At 44.9% G+C, this 24,273-nt stretch overlaps 1 protein-coding gene across 2 annotated transcripts in view; it reads left to right on the top strand.

The window, feature by feature from the left end:
- ME3 (malic enzyme 3) overlaps window positions 1-24,273 on the top strand; it is a 128,957-nt gene that overhangs the window by 27,274 nt on the left and 77,410 nt on the right. For both annotated transcript variants that reach the window (XM_066587184.1, XM_066587192.1), the window contains exons 3-4: window positions 6,972-7,105; window positions 8,703-8,852. In XM_066587184.1, the coding sequence (XP_066443281.1) occupies window positions 6,972-7,105; window positions 8,703-8,852 (284 nt within the window). The remainder of the gene's footprint in view (window positions 1-6,971; window positions 7,106-8,702; window positions 8,853-24,273) is intronic.

The raw sequence follows: 24,273 nt of genomic DNA on the forward strand, positions 1-24,273 counted from the left end.
TTTATGGGGGCATTCTGTTAGCATTGTTTGAGGTGCTTTCTGCTGGCACTGATTATGTGGGGCACTGTGGCATTATTTATACTGGCACTCCACTGGCATTGTTTATTGGGTAGACTCTGCTGAAACTGATTATGGAGGCACTCTGTTGGCACTATTTATGGAAGTCACTCTGTTGCCATTGTTTATGTTTGACACTGGCATTGTATATGTCGGCTCTCTGCTGGCACTATTTATATGGGTACACCCTCTTTTCAAGCTATGCCTGTCTTAACGTTCTGTGTATTGCCCCCAACTTGGCTCCATATCCCTACAGCTAAATTTGGCAGCTCTGATTTGCCTAGCGCTGTCAAGCCGGCGGCATCAGTGGATCAAGGCGGGAGCTGTGGAGAGTGGATGCAAAGCGTCTACAGTGCTGCATGAATCACAGCTGTTCAATGCCAGCAGTCTGATTACATCTGATTACAAGGGAGGCTTTATGCATGAAGCGCTTTATTTCTATGTGTCATCTACAATGAAGTCCCGGCTGAGATCTATACATCAGGAAGAAAGATATTATGCAACAGCCAAGCCTAGCGCACCAAAGTGAAGGAGACCACGAGGTTTGCAAAAGGGTTGTCACAGGTGGCTCTGTGGTCCCTCCCGACAGTAGCACCAAAAGTGCTCTGCTTGGGGGTTGTGCAGTGACCTAGAGAACGTACCGTGGTACACTTAACAGGAAGGCCTGTTTTGTCACTTGTGACGCCAGTACTCTAACTGGGACCCTCGGGATGGAATGCCGATGAAATAAAGGAGACGAGTCCAGTAGCTTGTGGTAGTAATCTGAGAGTACACAGACTTACTAAGCGGAAGTTTGAAACAGCTGAACAGTGTAAAATCTCCAATACAGTATTTGCTAGTGGTGCAGAGATATACAGCTATAGTTTTAGACTCTCTATTTTGTAGAAGACCGACATTGGAAAGGTTACCCTCCTCTCTGCTGTGGATCACCAAGGGAGCGGAATGAGACCTCGCTGAACCCTGGGAAGAACGTGCTGATACTGCTTGCTTTCTTCTGTACGAGTACCTCCTCCTCTCCGACACAACCTGACTACAACCTCTCCTCTCTCCTTCCTGGCTGCTCACTGACTCCTCCTCTTCTGCTTCCCGCACTTTCTCAACTCCTCCCACTCTGCATAGGGACTTGTGTTGCTGTCTTCCCGCCCTTGGACTCTACACCAGTGACTTTGAAGCTATCAGCCAATAGGACACCAGCTGACATCAGGCTAAGCTCTAGGCTTAGAAGAGAGGGAGGAACAGGGTTTCTCAGACATACAACACCTTCTATGTCCAAGAATGGCACATAGACAGTCGAGACAGGACACGCGTTGCTGTGAATGTTCTGTAGGACCCGCTGGGTCCAACTCCTGCCACCCATGCGGCTCCCTAAATACTGCAGCTAGAGCTTTGCTCTTGGCATCGATAGAAAACTGACCTGCGGCAATCATTTAATGTCATGATGCATTACATTCATCTTTAGCAATGGAAGGGTTAAACAGGCAGGTGACATCTCTTGTGGAATTCTTGGAGACCCCAAAACTGGGGCACTTATCAACTCCTTTAGTGCCTGTGGTTGTTCTACACCCATTACAAGGTACACTAGAGGAACAGGAAAGATGGAGACCGGTCCAACATACCCTGGACCAGTGATCCCTGGGCCGTCTTCCAGACTGTACTGTAATATCTCTCTGCTCATCTGAACATCGCTGATGGCTTTATTACAAGAAAAGTTTCCAGTTCAGTGATTCACAAGCAAGAAATCGGACCGTCTCCAGCCGCTGCCTGATCTGAAGGAAAACCGTAACACCTGTTCGTGACGCTCAACCGTATCCAATTATTTCATGCATGCAAAACAGGAGAAATGGACGTTTCCTTAAAGCGGACGCATCACCATCAGATAGTAAATCATCGACTCTCCTTGGTGAACTTACTGGTATACATATAGCAGTTCCCAATATACTTGAGTGGTACCCGAAAACATGCATCTGATACTCTGAAGTCTGTACACGTTTACATGGAAAATGTTTTACGGCTTTTTAGATGGTTTTTTTTCTCTATTATTTAGCACTTAAAGGGAACCTGTCACCATCAACTAAGCTGAGTCCATCGTGCGCACCCATAAGTTTGCTGCTATGAAGCTTCCTACTGTAGGGGGGTAAACGGTATGTTGTATGCTGTTTTTAACAATTGTTCAGCATTGACCATGATTATACCTTTAAGTACCTAAGTTCCCGCGAGAGATGCAGCCAGCATTGTAGTGCCAACCTTATAGCGTGCAATGCTCTCTATTAGAGCCAAGCAGATGAAGAGAAAGAATATCGTGCCATTTGGCACATGCCGCTGCCGCCAACAAAGACCACCTGTACTGAGCTACTAGCTCAAGAGACTGCTTGCTGTTTTTACCATTGTTCTGAAGTTCTTCAAGTAAAGTTCATTTGGAAGCATCACGATGTGGGCCTATAGATAGGCTTCACTGCCGAACCACCTTATGTATCATCATCGGTGACCATGTGAGGGGTTAATTCAGGTTTATGCCTTTAAATTGATAAGTGTATTTCACAGAATACTTATGTGTTTATAATTTGCGTCTTCTGCTAAAGGTTTAAGCTTATACGTGTAAGGGCCGACGCTTTAATAATAGACTACAACGACTCCATTTTGTATCTCTTTGCTTGTTTGCTTTAATACATGTATCTGTATTCATTTCAACTTTTACCTAGAAAGATGTTAGATCCCAATTATAATGACCTTGAATATGTTCACATATGTCTTATCAGCTTTCTTTCTCCTCATGACTCCTTTCCTTGAGAAAGCTCACTCCCTTCTAGTAAGAAGCGTCCGAGAACATTTTGTTTTGATACAGTTGTCACCGGACATTCATGTAGGAGACGTCTTTGAAAGATATGTATTGATAATTAAAATCTGCAGATGTTATGTAGCCTTGGGCATGCCTGGGGCATGCGCAGTAATCAAATCAATACGTCAGCAAACCTTTTCTATATCTTCTGTAATTTTTTGAATAAACCTTCACTTCGCTATATGACAATCCATGATGCATGTGACTGTCTATTCGGCGGCGTCTATGGGTACTCATATCTAAAGACCAATTTGGAAGCAGACAGCATCAGCTCAACGGTCTGAGTTTGACCCCCCACAACCAGTATGCCTTCAGTGAGTCTGGAGACCGGTGAGTGGTCCCGAACCAGCATGTGTGGTTGGTCCTGTCCTCCCGGGACCATGAAGCCATGTCCGTCTACACGCTTACAATATGTTACCTTTGAACAATTAGCAAAAAAAGAAGTCACTATGGTGCAAAAAGAAGTCACTATGGTGCAAAAAGAAATAGAACCCATAGAAGCGCATTTCTCGCCACAGGCGCTAGAGAGACAATGAATCAGAAGGGGCTGCAGTGAGAGGCGTAATGATGAAAATGGGAATATCCGCCGTTCAGCTGACTTGCTGGTCATGTAAGGTGAATTCTTGGGTCTTCATTCTCTGAGGCCAAGGCGATGGACATTCTTTATCAGCACTAGCGATGATCTAGGTAATTGTGTCGAGCTCCAGAGGTTTATTGCCGTGGGGCGGTAATGAGTAGAGAGCGAGGTGTGAGGACAAGAGGCTCGCCCGCTAATACATGTTGTGATGGGGCCGGTAAACTCTTCTATAAATTCCATTCAATCAGCACATTCGTCTCCAAGGACACTCGGCCAATAAGAGGGATTTTGACTTTACTCTTGACGAGATGTTTATTGTGTTACAACCAGCTAGAGGGGTCTGGAGAGGAGCCAACTTACTGACTGACCCTATCCTCTCCACTTTCTATCATGTATTGGGAAAATAAAGGCCGGGATTTCTGACTTCATTACATTTGTACTTAAGACACAGATCGTTGTCAACATAGTATTAAAGGGGTAATCCCGTCTTATAAAATGTCAAGCAGATGGGAATCCTGCACCTTTAGGAAGAATGGAGTCCGCTGACCCCTGGTTTGCAAACCGAAGCAGAGGCCACATGTAGTCTGAGACTGGCAGCCACACAAGTGCATAACTCTCAGTTTATCGCCATACGGGCGCAGCCTAGTTTGGTGCGTAATGATTTTTTGGACGTTTTTCATCTACTTTTTTCATAAGCCCTAACTTTTTCCTTTTTCCGCTGACATCGCTGTATGAGGGCTTGTTCATTGTTCATTGCCTGGCAACTGTCATTTTTATTGGTATCCTATCAGAATTCCTTTAGCTTTGGGCTGCTTTATATCCGTGGTACAGAAGCGAACCGCAAGGCATAACTATTAGAGATGAGCGAGCATACTCGCTAAGGACAATTACTCGATCGAGCATTGTCCTTAGCGAGTACCTGCCCGCTCGGGAGAAAAGGTTTGGCTGCCGGCGGGGGTGAGAGGTGAGTTGCGGCAGTAAGCAGGGAGGAGCGGGGGGGAGAGAGATCTCCCCTCCGTTCCTCCCCGCTCTCCCCCGCAGCTCCCTGTCCGCCGCCGGCAGCCGAATCATTGCTCCCGAGCAGGCAGGTACTCGCTAAGGATAATGCTCGATCAAGTAATTGCCCTTAGCGAGTATGCTCGCTCATCTCTAATAACTATAGGTCACATGTTTTGCTTTGGAACTTCAAGCTTCTTTTCCCCCTGGATTATGAGCATCCGTAAATATTCCTGGCATCTCTCCATGTATAAAAGCCTTCAAGGGGGAATTATTTTTATCATAAACAAGCCAATTGAGATAAAATATAGGAAGTGTAGGTTATATCGACCAGTCAGATGTTATTCTCTACTAATCTGATGAAACCTGAGTGCTGATATTTATCATCTGATTGGTTCTGTACAGAATAACTAGAGCCATCTGTGTATCTGGAGAAATGTTCAGCACTGACCTCTAGTGGTGACATGCGGTATAGCCACAACTGGGACAGTTCCCAAGGTTCAAGTCGCTGGCCTTATATTTCCTCAGGAAAAGAACACATCGTTAGCCGTATAGGAAATGCGTGATGTCCTGCGGTCATGTAAAATAAAACACTTAGATGTATGAAAGACAAACTCAGCATAACTCCTAATGATCCTCATTGTGTTTGCAGAAAGCACAAAGTGAATTTTCAAATGTAAAATTCGATATTTTTTTACATTCTTATTAATCATGTAGTAATACAAGATCAACCACAGGTAGCGGTAATGATGGGGAGTGTGCACATGAGAGTACATATATGGCTTATCCTGTATTTTATACTCCAGAGCTGCACTCCCTATTCTGCTTGTGGAGTCACTGTGTAGATGCCTTACTTATCCTGTACTAGTCCTGAGTTACATCCTGTATTATACCCCAGAGCTGCACTCACTATTCTGCTGGTGGAGTCACTGTGTACATACATTACTTATCCTGTACTGATCCTGAGTTACATCCTGTATTTTATACTCCAGAGCTGCACTCCCTATTCTGCTTGTGGAGTCACTGTGTAGATGCCTTACTTATCCTGTACTAGTCCTGAGTTACATCCTGTATTATACCCCAGAGCTGCACTCACTATTCTGCTGGTGGAGTCACTGTGTACATACATTACTTATCCTGTACTGATCCTGAGTTACATCCTGTATTATACTCCAGAGCTGCACTCACTACTCTGCTGGTGGAGTCACTGTGTACATACATTACTTATCCCATACTGCTCCTGAGTTACATTCTGTATTATACTGCAGAGCTGCACTCACTATTCTGCTGGTGGAGTCACTGTGTACATACATTACTTATCCTGTACTGCTCCTGAGTTACATCATGTATTATACTCCAGAGCTGCACTCACTATTCTGCTGGTGGAGTCACTGTGTACATACATTACTTATCCTGTACTGCTCCTGAGTTACATCATGTATTATACTCCAGAGCTGCACTCACTATTCTGCTGGTGCAGTCACTGTGTACATACATTACTTATCCTGTACTGATCCTGAGTTACATCCTGTATTATAACCCAGAGCTGCACTCACTATTCTGCTGGTGGAGTCACTGTGTACATACATTACTTATCCTGTACTGCTCCTGAGTTACATCATGTATTATACTCCAGAGCTGCACTCACTATTCTGCTGGTGGAGTCACTGTGTACATACATTACTTATCCTGTACTGATCCTGAGTTACATCATGTATTATACTCCAGAGCTGCACTCACTATTCTGCTGGTGCAGTCACTGTGTGCATACATTACTTATCCTGTACTGATCCTGGGTTACATCCTGTGTTATACTCCTGAGCTGCACTCACTGTTCTGCTTGTTAATTAATACGGTACTTTTGTAATTTGCACTGTTAGTAAGCAAGAAGTAGAGTGTGCTGGGCTATAACAGCAAATTACTAGTTCCCTACGGAGACATCCTTCACTGATCTGGCGGCTGAGGGATCTTGGGGACTGCGGCATCGGTGCACTGCAAGACACCTCAGCTGGTCGTGTAAACCAGCAGAGAATAGCCGCAACTTGGTCGTGGTTATTCGTTCCTGCGATTTAGCGCTCTGATAGCCGAGATTTTTTAGCGTGGCTATCACTGACCCCTTCATGTCATGTCAGCACCTCCATCTAATCTGTGGTAACTACAAGAAGCTTCCTGTCCACAGGGGCCGATATTCCTGCAAAACAATTTCATCACCTAGTGGAATCTATGCCACAATGAATTGCTGCAGTTCTGAAAGGTTTAGACCGAATGCACACGGCCGTTTTCCATAGCATGTCCTATGGGCAGTGTTTGCTGCGGGATGCAGAGGCATACGCTCACTCCGGATCCTGCAGTGCAAATATGCCCGTCGGCATTCGGCCTAAGAAGGGTCTCTAATAAAGTGGCAATCCGTGTATATTATCATTGTTCTGATGTTCTCCCACAAGACAACTCCGATCTTGCATAGATGTTCATTCATGGTTCAGCTTTGTTTTTCTGCATTTTCAGGGAATGGCCTTCACTCTTGAAGAAAGGCTGCAGCTCGGTATCCACGGTCTTCTACCTCCATGTTTCTTGAGTCAAGACGTTCAAGTGCTCAGAGTCATGAAGAGTTACGAAACCAAGTCCAGTGATCTAGACAAGTACGTTACATTCTGTACCTTTATATCTGCAGGGTCCTTCAGGGACTGGCCTGTTTCAGATTGGGCCGGGGATGACAACCTGGTCCAAAACCGGGCCACAAAGTACGGCAGTGCGGGCGGCATGTTCCAGACCAGCAATCTGCATCCTGTGCTGAAGCTGCTGGTCCAGAATGTCGAGTGCAGATCATTAGATTAGGGGAAGGTCGAACAAAACAACCTTGGGGCTGGAGTTGCCAAGCAGCCAGTAAACCACCAACCTGGCTGGTGAGTTACTCTAGATGCCGGTGCTGGTATAGGCTGGGTGACACTGTACCTCAGAGAAGATCCCTACTCCTCGTCCCGTCACCTACGCTGTGTACAGTGAGGGTGGTTTCACTTCTGTATCGGCGGCTCCTGTTTCCTGCTTCGTTCGGGGAGCAGGAAAAGGGAATCCCCTGTTGGACCGTCTTCGTCTTATGACAGAACTGAACATTGCCGAACTGACACCAATTGACTATAATGGGTCCATTTGATTCCCTCTCAGCTGCTTTTTGCTATTTTTTTCCGATATGTTGTGCCGAATCTGCGACAGAACCTGCAGTAGAAGGTTCCAACGCAGATGTGAAACCAACCTAAGAATGCAGACACTGGGGGGGAGCAGTGAGGATCTTCTCTGTGCTACAGTATGTCCCGTCCCGATCTGAGCTTCAGAGTGAGTTAAAGCACTTGATGATAGGGTTGCTGCCTAGCCAAAAGTTCACGGGTGAAGAGGGCACCAAAATGGGGCACTATTACTGCTGGGTCAACTAAAGGGGGAACTATTAGTGTTGAGACCACTGTTACTACTAGGGTCACAAAAGGGGGCACTATTACTATTGGGGCCAATAAAAGGGGCACTATTACTATTGGGGCCACTGAGAGGACACTATTACTGTTGGGGCCACTAATACTATTGGGGCCACTTAGATCGGGCACTGTTACTACTTGGTCAAATGAAAGAGGGCACTATTACTACTGAGGTAACAGAGCAATATTACTATTGAGACCACTGAGAGGGGGATACTATTACTATTGGGGCCACTGAAAGGGAGCACTATTACTACTGGGGCCAATGACATGGGGCACTATTACTACTGAGGTCACTGAAAGGGAGGGGGCTATTACAACTGAAGCCACTGTAAGGGGGCACTATTACTACTGAGAGGTGGCACTAAGACTACTGATGTCACAGAGGGGCACTATTACTATGGGACCACTGGAATAACAGAGGTACATCATGATAAGCCATGCTCCTAACCACACCCCAAAGCACACCCCTCTTTGGTGACAAAGGTGACATCCCTACTTGGGGCTGTTGTAGCTTGAAAAAGACCATGAAGGTCGAAACGTAGCTGCCTGACTTTTCGTTATGGGAGAATAAAGCCTGATCCATTGCTTTGCACCACCTTATCTGTTTATTCTTTTTACTCAGGGCAGTTGTGACCATTTTGCCCCACAAGTAAAAAATTGGCAATCCATGCTGACCTCTCATGTAATCATACCTTCACTGGAAGATATGATATCACTCCGTGTCTTGTAAGATATTACTCTCCTGATTATCCTCTCCTTTATCCTTCAGGTATATCATCCTAATGACCTTACAAGACAGGAACGAGAAACTCTTCTATCGCGTGCTGACTTCAGACATCGAGCGCTTCATGCCCATAGTATACACCCCCACCGTGGGCCTGGCATGTCAGCAGTACGGCCTGGCGTTCCGGAGACCGCGGTGAGTCATGTTTATTGATTCCCCTCCAACCCATGCATACAGTGTGCCCTCTGTTCAGGGGCTGCGGACACCTGCACAGGTACGCAGGTGAGGGAATATGTACCCAGCATAGTTTACATTCCATGTACGAGGCTGGAGAATAAATGCCCATTATGGTTCTGAGAGCGTATGCCGGCACGGCACCAAGACGTAGAGTTATGATGCACTCACAGGGAAGGCATTTGCAGATGTCATGAAGCTGATGTATAAACCTCTGTTGCAAACTAGGATAGTGGGTGAGTCCTATATATGTGGTAGTTACCTGATGATAAGTCATCTTGGTGCTTCAGGGCTTCTATACTTGCACGGTTGAGCTTGTTCTAATCTCAGCAGCGAGCAGAGCTTCAGTGTAAAGCATGAGGAAGAGAGACAGCAGCGACGACACAGGGGCCGATTTCAGACAAACTCAGGCTCACATTAGCTATTTCACCTAAACCTGAATCATAGATGGACACTTATGTGATAGAACCAGTGCAGACCTAAGGTTAGATGGCATCCTATCCAGAAAGTTTTTTGGCGCCCTGTATTCTGCTTGTGCAGACAGCAACAAGATGGTGGCATGACCACACCAGAGTGAATATATACTGTACCCGAACCAAACTCGCAACATAAAGTCACAGAACCAGGCTCATAACATAGATACATCACCAGAATCAAGCTCAGTACATAAATACATTACAAACCAAATTCAGCACCTAAATACAACACCAGATGCAAAGCATAGAACAAAAATACAGCACCAGAACCAAGCTCATAACGTAAATACAGCACCAGAACCAAGCTCATAACATAAATGCAGCACCAGAACCAAACTCAGAACATAAATACAGCAGGAATAGAAGGAAGTTCAGTACATAAATACAGCACCAGAAGCAAGCTCAGGAAAAACGCAGCACCAAACTCAGAACATAAATCCAGTACAAACCAGCATCCATACATATATACAACAACAGAAGCAAGCACTTTAACATAATACAGCACTAGAACCAAACTCATAAATACAGCACCAGAACCAAGCTGATAATGCAAATACAGCACCAAAACCAAGCTCAGTACATGGATACAATACCTGAACCAAGCTCATAACACAAATAGAAACTCATAACATAAATACAGTAGCAGACTTAAGCAACTGTGTTGTGGAGGTGAGGAGACTGGGCCAGGAGGAGGATGATTCATGCAGCACACGATGCTGACACATAGAAATAAGAAGATCGCCCCCAGCCTAAATCCGCCTGAAGCCTCCCACACAGCACTTGGTATAATGAGACATTTGTCGTCTTGTATGCTTTGACTCTACTCACTCATGAAGGGCGACTCCTGTTGATAGCCTTACAGTACTTTGGGTGGTGACCTAATTTGTTCCACCACTGCACCCTCGCACACATATAGGATACCAATGTAATGTTAGCACGGTCCCTCTAGACATCTCAAAAATGGTCTATTTATTTTGATTAGCCTTCTCTATGGTATCATTATTGCCCATGGGCCACATACTAAGTCGGGACAATATGTCATAACTGACTATACAATAGCGTTTTTGATCAGTAAATGGGAAATCCCATAAAACACTCTGCAGATGTCTGAAGAATCACAGAAGAATTAGATTTTCAGGAAATGCCCTGGTGGGACTTGCATTGTATGCTTCACTTAAAGTGTCAAGAGTTTAGTGTTTTTATGGTGTCCACGGAAACACGTAATCCCACCCAAAGTAATTTCCTTCTCCTTATTACACTCTTCATCCGGGACTACAAAGAATTTTTGTAATTATTTAGCTTGAACTTGATGGTGAAGTTCTGGAGCCTTCCCTATAGCGTCTCTTATCCCAATTCGATCATCGGACACCATGCCAAGTCTTCTATAAGAAACATTAACCTAAAGGCGTGATCTGTTATGTCCTCGTAGGAAGGAAATGGTAATGGGCCTGGACTTCCTAAGGTTTCGTTCTACCTGATCTTGTGTTCAGCACAGTACAGTGGGTTTAGATAAGGTCATGCGATATGTGCCTCGTAGCAGACAGCAGAGGATCTCTCTTACAGTACAACTCATTTAAGATTATTTTTGGGGCAAGCAGAGTCCCATATCTTGGACCAAAAGTTGAAGTTTTTTACTTGGACGGACCCTTTAGTATTTGCAGTTTTGCACTGTCTATGGAACTAGTAGGAATCCTAGTTTGGCTCTCTCTGTAAAACCCCTGTGGTATTGTGGGCTAACTCTGGTTCACTACAACAGTCAAGGACAGCTTGGGCCCAGAACTCATCAACTTCAGAGCGGCCGAATTTAGATGGACCCAACAGGAGATAAGAAACTCGGATCCACATGTTTGAGACAATCATGAAAGTCTTTTTTTTTTTTTTTTTTTTTTTTTTTACCGTTCTCAACTTACAATGTTATAAATCACAAACTCTTCACAGAGGCGGAAGAAGCACTAGGCTTACTTGGGCTAAAGTTACTTAAAGCTACCCGGCGGGTCTGGACAAACAAAATGACCGCACCACGGCATATGCATTGGTAGTCTAAGACACTACAAGCTGCTCTGACTAGTCAACACTGCTCATATGGGCAGCATTGGTCAATCAATGCAGGTGTAGTGTCTTAGACTAATGATGTATGCCAATGCACTGTGTGCATCAGGTAGTCGGAGAAGCTGGTGCAGCCATCTTTGTTTGTCCAGACCCGAAGAGTCGCTTTAACTTGCGTGGTCCTTCCAACTCTCGCCCACACCACGTCACTTTGTGGTACTTGCATGCCTCCAGGCATTTGTTTCTGGCAGGTTACTGGGCGCTCTGCTCATCGCACTGTCAGCACTTTCCAAGGATATCTCCACAATGCCTCCGTGTTGCTGTTTGGCACGTCTTATATCTCTCATTGGCTGGTCAAACACAAGGTTTACACAGGAAATGGGTTCTACATTTCACTATGCCCCCTGTAGAGACACACTCATACAAGTACGTCGCATGCAGACGGTACTCCACCCGATGTTGCTTTGTGTTATAACAATATGCTTTCTCATCACGTTTAAAGGAATGGTGCGATGCATAAAAATAACATTACAATATAACTAAACCATATCACTACTGCACGCTATCCTACCAAAAGTATTGAGCACGTGAGCAAGAATCAAAAGTAGTGTTTATTTCCATATTTTACTACTTAGTGGGGCTCCTTTGGCCCTAATGACATCGGATACTCCCCGTGGTATACTTTTGACTAATGTCTGATACACTTCAGTTGGTATTTCCCTCCATCCTTCCTGCAAATATCAAGCGACTTTTTTCAAACAAGATGGACACTGTTCATATTTCCTGACCCGATGATTCAGCTCGACCCAAAGATGTTCAGTAGGTTCAGGTTGGGACTCTGTGCAGCCGGTCCAATTGTGGAACATCCATATCTTCAAACCAATGTAAAACAGTGGTGGATTTGTGACAAGGCATGTTATCTTGTTGGAAGTATGGCTGACCATTTCCCAGAGTGTTCCCCTCTATATCATCTAAATGCCCTAATTAGGTTTCTAAAACAGGAGTTCTTTGCATGGCAGTACACCAGACAGACCACAGAGGTGCCAGTGGCGGTAATGGTGTCGGCGGTGGCTTCACTGCCTCCACCCCCCAAAACCGCTGCTGTAGAGCATTGGCAGTGTGAATAGTTCTCTAATGTGGCTTGTCCTTTGGGGTGGGCCGAGACCCGTGCTGGACAAAAAAAATAATAACAATGGGAAAACAAAACATAATGGGAATTATCATTTTCCCTGGAGAGTAGTGTGGTACCTCAGTGCAGATGTTACGGTGGTGAGAAGGGAATCCAAGAGGCAGGATTTAAACTTTCAAATAGTGAAGTCCGATTCCACGTAATGCTGTCTTTGCCACAGAATCAGTGTTGAAACATCTGTGCTACTGGAAGAAGAGAATGTGCACAGCGAGGAATCCAAGGATTTGTGGAAAGGAGAACTTTGACTATGTGAGTGTGCAGCAGCTTGCCAACCATCCTGTCGCTGCCCAAGGGCTTTCCAACATCACTTCCACTGCATCTCCTCTTCTTATTAGCACCCAATGACTGGGAATCCCTTGTAACAGGAATAACACCCTACCTCCTGCAGCCCTGGGTCCTGTCCACTGCTTGACATTTTTCGAAGGCCTGGGGCTACAACATCTCTCCAGGACTGTTTCCAGTCACTCTAGCCACCTTGTCCAGCACCAGTTCCTCCACTCTGTCAGCCATGACACCGGACCATCTTGACCTCTTGCTGAACAAAAGATAACATGGCAGTTGTCTTCCTGCTTCTATATTAATATAAAAATGATAACCCCTCCTATGCACCAATCACCTCTGGACCCTGTTCCCACTCAGAAACCCTCAACTCCTTAACCCATGCAGTTCTTGACACTCTTCTTAGGCAGTCCAGTGCCTGCAATTCTTAGTAATTCACAGGGCAGTATTCACCATAAAGGCAAAGGACTACTATATCAATGGCAAGATACAAGCTTTGCCATTGCCTTTACGGTAATTGCCACTGTGTGTGAAGTCATTAGACTGAACAGAGGCTGATTTATCCAGGTAGTGCGCGTCTGTTACCGTCTCACCAATGTTCTTCATACTCTTTGTGACTAATGAGGTCCTGACTTCTCCTGTGCTACTTGGCAGAGACTATTGCTTCCTAACACTTCCCATAGTTTCTCTACCAATTAATCATTGTGTGCGGTAAAGAATGGAAGTGCTGTTTGAAGTGCGATGACCTTCCAAGCAGCCGCCGCCCGGCGCACTTTTTGGGTTATGAACACTTCATTTGTTTTAAAGGAAAATCTATCACCAGATATAACATAGTTTTACTGCCAACAGGCGCAGAAGACGTTCTCAGACAGACATTGGATAGATTATCTGTACGAGTGTTAACAATTATAGGGGGTGACCGGGATTTTTACTATTGATGACTTATCCTCAAGATAGGTCATCAATAGTTAATCAGTGGAGGATTGCTCTTCAGGATCCCCTCAATCAGCTGATTGTTGAGGGGGTAGACAGTGCTAATAGTGCCGAAAGCAGATAATACTGTAGACTTTGCAGTGGCCTGGTTTGATACTATCGTATAAGCACAGCTCCCTGTGTCTGCAGTACCAAACCGGGCCAATTCAATATGGACAGCGGTATCTGCTTCCAGCTCTGTGTATACTGACAGCAGGCTCAGCAATCAGCAGAGATCACAGGCCGCAATTTCTTCCCGATCAACTATTGATGACTATGCTGAGGTTAGATCATCAATAGTAAAAGTCTAGGACAACCTCTTTGCTCTATAAGCCCCAGGACATGATCCATAAGCAGAGTCCATAGAAGGCCAAAGTACTGAGTGGATCAGTTGCATTGATTCATCTACAAATGTAGTGGCCCAGCGTTAATAGGGCCCCTCCATAATGTTCTATGTTTGTTTCATGTCAATGTCTTGTCAGTGTCTTGTTTGTTGAGTGCATTTGATTTATGTGTATTGCATGGCTGCAGGACTGAGAGGGTTAATGTATGGTATGTTCTGTCCTGTCTGGGAAATGTATTGTTTTGTGTGTCACATGGTGTTGTTTTATATATATATGTTGGTAAGGAGACAAGGAGTTAGTTAGTGCCAGTAAAGGCCCATTTACACCAGACGATTATTGCTAAAAAATCGCTAATCGGCGATCGTTTTAGCGATAATCGGTGCGTGTAAATGTGCGCTCATTGTCTGCTTTTCGGCTGATCGTTAAATTCAGTCCAACATAAAAATCGGCGCTCACTTTTATCAGTAGTTCTCCAGGAGGGAGTGCTGATAGCATTGTTTCCCCATGAAGAACAAAGGATCTGAGCGCAGATAATAGCCTCTGCTATTAGCTATGTTCAGGGAAGGCTCCATTTGCACACCTAATTGGTACTTAAGTAGCTGAGTAGCTACTTAATGCTTTATGCAAAATGATCACTCCAAGCTGTCACTAAAACTGTCCTTTGAGTGATCTTTGAGCGATTAGCGGCCCATGTAAATGAGCCTTAAGAGTGAGAAGAGTGAGATTCGGCAGCGAGTGAGCGACACAGGCATCGATCAGAGTGTGAAGAGAATGAAGGAAGCCGAGTGATGGCTTGATGCTCAGCCTAGCCTTAACCTACCCAGGAATCCTTGGCGTTTCTGGTGAGCGCCGGGAGTGAAACCAACCGCTCCTTAGTGAGACTACGTAGATCTGTGGACTGTGGATTGTCTGAATACCCCAAAAATCCTCCCTGTTGCACCACTTTGGCTTGTTATATCTGTACCAGGACTGTTTGTTGGAATTTAAGTTTGAGAGTTTGCAGTAAACGGACACGGATGACTGTTCCCGGTTCTCATTCAAAAAGTTACCCTAAGTGTGGACTATTTTTATTACATCTGGGAGATCCTCCACAGAGAACGGAACGGTGGCGTCACGCGTGACAATTAGACCTAAGGTAACCCCCGGTTACTATCCCCTTGATCTCCCCCAGCAGCACCTTGGCCAGGTCCTGCACTGTCCCCAGGGGAGGAGATGGCATAGCCCCGTGACAAGGCCTTTCTCTACCCTGCTGTCTCCTCGGCTATGGGCCCACTCCTCGGATGCTGCAAAATGCACAAGGCTTTACAAACTATCATCTGGCATTGACAAGTACACTTAGAAACGTGTGTACATATTGTGGTCCATCCTAACATGATCCTTGCAGAAAAAATTAACTTTAAATCGGTATGCTAATTAGGTGGCAAGTGCCCAAGAGCGGTCCCGATCTCACTTGCTAGTCCTTTCCAATATCTATCCTTTTATCTTGATGGACAGTGCCAGACTTTTCTAATTTCACTTGTATCCACAATGAGATGTCATACATGCACTGTTCGTTCTGGCCCAGCTCAAGTGTGGTACGCTCACTGTTGTGAGCAACAGACTCTTAGATATACTGTACATGCGCCATGGACATCATTGTTACATCCAAGCCGGAAGCAATAATAATGTCCTGAGAGGACGAATATATACAGTCTGGGGGTCACTTACTTTGGCCCTTAAAATGGAATAATCAAGTCGCAATCCCTTTACATTTCGTATTTACGACCTAAAGAATGGTTGTGCCAAATTTCAAGTTTATGTGGTACAGATGTGTATTATTAGTTACATTATATAGGGAACACTTACTGTAGTGCTTAGAATTGAATAATCAAGTTGAGACTTTACTTTTCCTATTCAGGACCTAAAGAATGGTTATGCCAAATTTCAGGTTTGTATGACACCGGGGAGTTAGAGAATTAGATTAGGTACATTACATAGGAGGGTCACTTACTTTTGCACTTAGCATTCAATAATCAAGTTGCATCCCCTTTACTTTTCCTATTTAGGACCAAAAGAATGGTTGTGCCAAATTTCAAATTTGTGTGGTACAGATGCGTGCTATTAGTTACATTACATAGGGGGTCACTAACTTTTGTACTTAGCATTGAATAGTCAAATTGTAACCCATTTACTTTTCCTATTCATGACCTAAAGAATGGTCCTGCCAAATTTCAAGTTTGTACGACATCAGAAAGTTAGAGAATTAGATTAGGTATATTAGGGGTGCCAATACTTTTGCACTTAGCATTGAATAATTGAGTTTTGACCCCTTTACTTTTCCTATTCAGGATCTAAACAATAGTCGTGGCAAACTTCAAGTTTGTACGACAACGGGAAGTTTGTGTGGTACAGATGCGTGTTATTAGTTACATTACATAGGAGGTCACCTACTTTTGCACTTAGCATTGAATAATCAAGTTTTGACCCCCTTCACTTTTCCTATTTAGGACCGAAAGAATCGTCTCGCCAAATTTCAAGTTTGTACAACACCGGTAACTTAAATAATTAGTGGCGAGTCAGTCAGCGAGGGCTTTCACCTTCGTATAGCTCTAGAGAGAGAGATAATCTTATTTTTTTTTTTTCTTTTTGAGTGCACCGCACCAATACACACTAGACCTATAAACCCATTAGAATACACATTTTGGAATACCCAAATGAGGGTATTCTGGGTTGATAAAGGCTCCCACTTCCTTATCTATTAGCCTAGGAAACAGTGGCTACGAACTATTTATCTGCTACTATATTGTCTGTAGTAGTGCAATTCTCAATTTCCCCTGTGGAGGAGCTGTAGGGAAGTTGAACATATACTGCCTGATTCCCCTACAGATTACACTGTAGCTGATCACTGGAGGTCTGAGCAGACAGACACCCTATGACAAACTCATCATCCAGGATCCTTCCCAACTAGACATCCCCTTTACATGGTTTCTCATAGGCTACAGAAATCCCATACGGGTGACACCATTTCAATATGCCTTTACCAGATGAATAATCCTATAGAAATATTATGCTATTTCCTTGACAACCCATCTGTTTCCTATATGTTGTCGTCTCAGCTTGTCCCGTGATTCTGCAAGGAATTCTAAATGTTTTTCATGTGGATCTGGCGCTTTAAGTCTGTATGATTTCATACAAGTCATGCTTTGATTAATAAAGTCGTCTGCCGGAGCTGCGCTGTTTATCCTGCGCTGATAATATTCTGATGGCACACCAAAGAATGACACATTTGGATATAGAGTCTGTACACAGCGTCGCTCACGGCGCTGGCCTCCGCTGAATAAACCTCACACAATGTAAGAAAGCAGAGAGATTCGTGGAGAGATAAATATTTGTTGGCGTTCGATGTGTTCAGCTCCAGTTATTGTCCTCAAAATACTGATTTCTATACAGATAGACGAGCGAACGCAGACGGCGCTCTACTACAGATTAGGCAGAGGTGCTGACGTGTTCTGACCAGCTGACAGGAAGGGGTCATCGGTTCATGCTGCTTGTGACGAATTCTGACTCCCATCAGCACGGGGCAACAGAAATCTGGACCCATCTGACCAGGGGATGTTTTTCCACTACTCAGTGATACAATTTTTGTGCTCTTTTGCCCACTTTTCTGTTTCTTTTAGATTTGATAGTGCAGGAACTGGTTGTTATACCCCATCCGTGCTAGGAAACGGCGAGATGCATGTTCAAATATATTCATTGGAGCACCAGCATTCTATTTTGCAGTAATTTCTTTGACTGTGCAGCGTCTGTTTGTCAGAACAATTCTTGACATCCTCCTCTGACTTCGCTGGATGCATTTCTTTGACCACACCTTTCTCTGTATACACTCCACATTGTTGTATAAGAAAATGCCACAGGGTCAACAGGCTAGTCCAGCACCAATGATCAGGCTTCAGAAGTCGCTCCGATCGCTGCATTTTCCTATTGTAGTGCAGATTCACACTGAAACTGATTGTCATGGCACCGCCGGCGACTTTCAGGCGTTGGTTCAGTGGGATGTCATGATTCAGTGCCAGACCACATGATGTGCCTGCCGGTGCATGCCTAGGCTGCCTATCATCGCCACCAGCTATCAGTAACTTACACACTTTGAACAGAGGATGCCGGTAATACTCATGTAATACCATTTGCAATCATTTTTGTACACAGTTTGTGCTCTGGGTTTTGGAGTTTCTCACTTTGGTAGTTCAGGGTACTTCTTGGTGCCTTTTATCACTGTGCTTTGTACTTCAGACCTCCATTGTCCGTCTGTCTCTGGAACCAACCTTTTTTTTAAAGGAGCTTTTATTTAGTCAAAATAGACAGATAAACAAAAACAGGGGCACAAAAACAGAAGAATCATAATTATTTGTATGTGCGTGCATTCCTCCTAAATCATAACATTTGGCTATGCATTTTTATTTTTACTTTATCCATTCTCCTACCTTGGTTTATTTATTAGTCTATCTATCTGTTTCATCCTGTCCTGGACTTTTAGGGAATCTAATTAGGTTCCTGCCGTGGGGTCACCCTTTTCAGGGCAGGTACTCCCCTTTGCTGTCAATTTCAGTCAGGGCAGTTCCAGGGAAAGTACCTTGGACTTGTTTCTCTTTCTATCACTGTCCATTGTTTAGTTTTGCACATCTGGCAACTCAGTTTCCTCCTATACTTTACATGTCCTTCAGCCTATCATTGCACGTTACCCTTTTATTTGCTCAGTTTTGAATGGATGTGATACTGATCCATGGAAAAATGTTTTTTTGTTTTGTTTTTTTTAATGCTGCACTCTGGGGGTCACCGGTCCGATGGTCCCTAATAAAATGGTCATTCAGTGTAAGAGAAGGGGTTGGTCAACTGAGTCAAACTCTATAAATGGTTTATTATAAAAAGGGTTCCAGAGAGGGCCTTCCCGCTTGCACACAAGATGCCCTTCACCTGCGCTGCACAAGAAAACAATTTTAAACTCCTCTCCAGATGGTACAGATGCCCAGATGTAATTCGCCGCATTTTCCCCTCTGTCCCAGAGGAATGCTGGAGGTGTGGGTCCGAGCGAGGTACCATGCTGCACATTTGGTGGGTTTGCTCACTCATCCAGCCTTTCTGGAAGAAAGTATTTGAGTTGTACGAGGGAGCGTCGCATTGCGCAGCAGAGGTCACCCCGCAGCTGGCACTGCTGTGAATTATCCCGGGCCCATTCGCCATCATCAAAAAGGGGCTACTACGGCATTTTCTTACAGCAGCCAGGGGGGTAATTCCACGCCACTGGCGCCGCAACTCAGCCCCTTCAATCCTGGAATTTGTTCAGGAACTGAACCAGTTAATGTATATGGAAGAGCTAAGCGACAAAGGTGTGGAGGAACCCAGGGTAAGTAATTAAGCCTGGGAGTTGTGGAACACCTACCGTGATTCACCGCAGTTCCAGCTCGCGGTGGGATGGTGACGAGATAGGTCTCGGGGGGTGCGGGGAGCCAGTTCTGTGACATAGATAAAACCAGACGACTATTAACAGCGGGACCCACGTGGGGCTCTTCCCCTTTTGGCCCTTGTGCTGCTTTCTCTTTTCCTGAGATTCTCCTTTTTTCTTTATCTTTTCTATCTTATCTCTAATCTTCCCCCAAGTACTTTGTGTGTGTTTGGTCCTTTTCAACGTTGGTTAGCAATTTCGATGTTTGAGAATACATCTAGTTAAGAGTTGATCCGGTTAAGCAAGTGTAAGGAGATGCTGCTTACGAGGGCCTAGTGACACACTTTAATTGCTTAAGAAGGCGGCCCGCAAGATCTCACGAGAAGGACCCTTTAAATGATGATACAGTTTATCCAGTTGTGGCGACATTTGTCATCAAAACCCTCAATCGCAAGCTGCGGTCCTGCGGGACCTGCCATAAAACCGATTTCTCTATTTGTTGTTTTGTTTTATATGTGATTTAATATGTGAAAATTTTAATAAAAACATATTAAACATGAAAATGGTTCCAGGAAGTGTCTGAGATTAGATGGGGAGCCCCGCTGGGCACCGATGTATTTGCAGTCTGTTTATAGAGCTGCAGATTACGTTTAGCGCTGTATACGCAACTGGAAATTAAATTATCACAGTTCCAAATTTTGTTTTGCCTCCTCTTCTGATAGTTTGGCTCTTATGATATTGAAAGAGTAAGATTTATTATTGCAGTTTTATTAAGAAATATGGAACCAAAGGGGAATCCCAGCGTAGGTCTAGTTTTGCGAACGGGAGGGCACAGCTTTACCAGTAATGAATTCACCTTTATTCCCCGGTCCCGCTGTGAACCATCATCTGCCGGCCTGTTGGTGGTTAATACGTTACCTGGCGTCTCCCAGCACATTTAGGAAAATGTTTCACAGCGGACTCTTTTACTGCTGGGAAATTTAATAGAGTTGTCAGCCGGGAGCGGCGAATGTTTTTATACCCTAGGTAAAAAAGAAAATAAATTTGATTTTAGCGAAAAAGGAACAGTAAAAATTACAGTCCGGTCCCAATGAACCCCATTGACTTGAAGTAAGAAAACATGTATAGATTTGGGATCCCCATAATCCCCTAAAGTATAAAGTAAACATGTCATTTGCAGTGTTTACTGAAAACACAAAAAAAAACAAATGCGGAATAAAAAAATAATATAAATTAAAATCTGTGTTACATTCACTGCAAAATAATGCCGCAACTAAAAAAGGCAATAGAAAAACAAAACTGCAATATTAACAACAGCAAAAAGTTGTTTTTTTTTTAAAGTATGGCTTTCAGAATGTGGTGAAGCTAAAACAAAATATGCCGTATCTTAAAGTTACTTAATGGGGATATCAGGCTACAGATTCCTTCCATCATATACACTGAAGACCCTTTTTTTAGAGACCCCAGTTCTTTCAAGATTGGGGCTTCCCTGTATGGAAATTCTCCCTGGAGTGCAGCATGAAATCACGTGACAAGTTCTCCGTGGAACAGTTTCAGTGTGATGGGAAAATCCAGCGATCGGAGCGACTTCCAACGAGGTCGGGTCATCGCTGCTAGACTAGCCAGGCCGGGATGTCACTGCCAACCTTGTGAGGTTTTCTCGTACAACATTGTGGAGAGTCTAGAGAATGGTGTCAAGAAAAAACATCTAGTGAAAGGGGATCCTGTGGACAAAAGCAACTTGGAGAAAGATGTCAATGATCATCCTGAGAAACAGGCACTGCACAATGAGGCAAGTTGGAGCCAAATACAACATTGGTGCTCCAACTAACATATCCAAACACACAACTCAACGTAGCTTAGCATGTATGGGCTATGATTGCAGATGACTATTTCCAGCACCATTATTGTTTAAGAGAAAAAAAAAGGTGAAATTCCAAGGAGCAAATGAGAGCAAAAATTGAATACTAAGCAGCGGAAAGACGTCTCCTGGTCAGAGGAATCCAGATTTCTGTTGCACCGTGCTGGTGGGAGGTCAGAATTTGGCACAAGCGACATAAATCGAGGACCCCTTTCTGTCAGCTGGTTCAAACATGTGAGTACCTCCATTTAATATGGCAGAAATTACTAGTAGCTTCCTGTCCGCATGGGCCAATATTCCTTCAGAATGATTTCATTATGTAGTAGAATCTACACTACGATGAATTGCCGCAGTTCTGAAGGCCAAAGGAGGTCCGAAGCGCTACCAGATGGGGGCTCGAATAAAGTGGTCATTCAGTGTACATATCAACACATCCTAAGTTCCACCGAGTGACAGAACCATTTAGCACAGAATTTTAGACCTATTTAGATTAAGAGGATTGTCTGGAAATTGGGTGTTTCATAAATAAAGTACATTAGTAAGTTTAATTTACATTTGCAAAACATCCAAAAACCTATGTCATTGGACAACCTCTTTGAGCTTTACAAGGTGCCATTTTGAACTAACTGGGCAGCACATATAATCGGTAGACATGCCAAGTTTTTCAGATATAAAACGTCTCTCACTAAATTAATGGTTGTCCTAAACAAGGACTAGAAACTAGTCATTAGAGATGGGCGAACGTACTCGTCCTAGCTTGATACTCGTTCGAGTATTAGCGTGTTCGAGATGCTCGTTATTCGAAACGAGCACCACGCGATGTTCGAGTTACTTTCAATTTAATCTCTGAGACGTTAGCGCGCTTTTCTGGCCAATAGAAAGACAGGGAAGGCATTACAACTTCCCCCTGCGACGTTCAAGCCCTATACCACCCCCCTGCCGTGAGTGGCTGGCGAGATCAGGTGTCACCCGAGTATATAAATCGGCCCCTCCCGCGGCTCGCCACAGATGCATTCTGACATTGTTCAGGGAAAGTGCTGTCTTGCTGGAGTTGCTATAGGGAGAGTGTTAGGAGTTATTTTAGGCTTCAAGAACCCGAACGGTCCTTCTTAGGGCCACATCTAACCGTGTGCAGTACTGTTGAGGCTGCTTTTTGCAGTGTTGCACTTTTTTTTTTTTTTTGTATATCGGCCGTGCAGAGCATTGCGTCCAGAGCATTGCGTCCTGCAGTAATTTTACATTGTCCAGGGCCAGTAGTGGTGAGGCAGGGACAGAAGACATATACAGTCTATATAGGCAGTGGGCTTTTCCAAAAAAATTTGAGAAAAAAAATCTATTTGGGCTGCCTGTAACCGTCCTCAGTGTACTGCGTCTCTGCTGGGGGTAGTTGTCCTAATTCATACGCAGCCAGCTAAGTGTTACAGCAGGCTTGCGCAAAATTCTTTCCTGGCTCTGCGTTGCCCGTCACATCACCGCTGTATTCCTGTCCAGAGTGAAACAGTCTGCAGTAATTTTACATAGTCAGGGCCACTAGTGGTGAGGCAGGGACAGAAGACATATACAGTCTATATAGGCAGTGGGCTTTTCCAAAAAAATTTGGGAAAAAAAATCTATTTGGGCTGCCTGTGACCGTCCTCAGTGTACTGCGTCTCTGCTGGGGGTAGTTGTCCTAATTCATACGCAGCCAGCTAAGTGTTACAGCAGGCTTGCACAAAATTCTTTCCTGGCTCTGCTGTGTGTTCCGTAAGCGAACTCAGCCTCCAACCACAGGCCAATAAGCGGCACATTTAATTACAGCGTTCTGTTTCTGCACTACTGGTAATACACCATGTTGAGGGGTAGGTGTAGGCCTAGAGGACGTGGACGCAGGCGAGGACGCGGAGGCCCAAGTCAGGGTGTGGGCACAGGCCGAGCTCCTGATCCAGGTGTATCACAGCCGACTGCTGCGGGATTACGAGAGAGGCACGTTTCTGGCGTCCCCACATTCATCTCACAATTAATGGGTCCACGCGGTAGACCTTTATTAGAAAAGGAGCAGTGTGAGCAGGTCCTGTCGGGGATGGCAGAAAGTGCATCCAGCAATCTATCGACCACCCAGAGTTCTGCGCCGTCCACTGCTGCAACTCTGAATCCTCTGGCTGCTGCTCCTCCTTCCTCCCAGCCTCCTCACTCCATTACAATGACACATTCTGAGGAGCAGGCAGACTCCCAGGAACTGTTCTCGGGCCCCTGCCCAGAATGGGCAGCAATGGTTCCGAATCCTCTCCCACTGGAGGAGTTTGTCGTGACCGATGCCCAACCTTTGGAAAGTTCCCGGGGTCCGGGGGATGAGGCTGGGGACTTCCGGCAACTGTCTCAAGAGCTTTCAGTGGGTGAGGAGGACAATGACGATGAGACACAGTTGTCTATCAGTGAGGTAGTAGTAAGGGCAGTAAGTCCGAGGGAGGAGCGCACAGAGGATTCGGGGGAAGAGCAGCAGGACGATGAGGTGACTGACGCCACCTGGTTTGCTACGCCTACTGAGGACAGGTCTTCAGAGGGGGAAGCAAGGGCAGCAGCAGGGCAGGTTGGAAGAGGCAGTGCGGTGGTCAGGGGTAGAGGCAGGGTCAGACCGAATAATCCACCAACTGTTTCCCAAAGCGCCCCCTCGCGCCATGCCACCCTGCAGAGGCCTAGGTGCTCAAAGGTCTGGCAGTTTTTCACTGAGAGTGCAGACGACCGACGAACAGTGGTGTGCAACCTGTGTTGCGCCAAGATCAGCCGGGGAGCCACCACCACCAGCATGCGCAGACATAT

Source organism: Eleutherodactylus coqui, chromosome 1, assembly GCF_035609145.1.
Source record: "Eleutherodactylus coqui strain aEleCoq1 chromosome 1, aEleCoq1.hap1, whole genome shotgun sequence".
In the NCBI taxonomy this organism is placed as follows: Eukaryota; Metazoa; Chordata; class Amphibia; order Anura; family Eleutherodactylidae; genus Eleutherodactylus; species Eleutherodactylus coqui.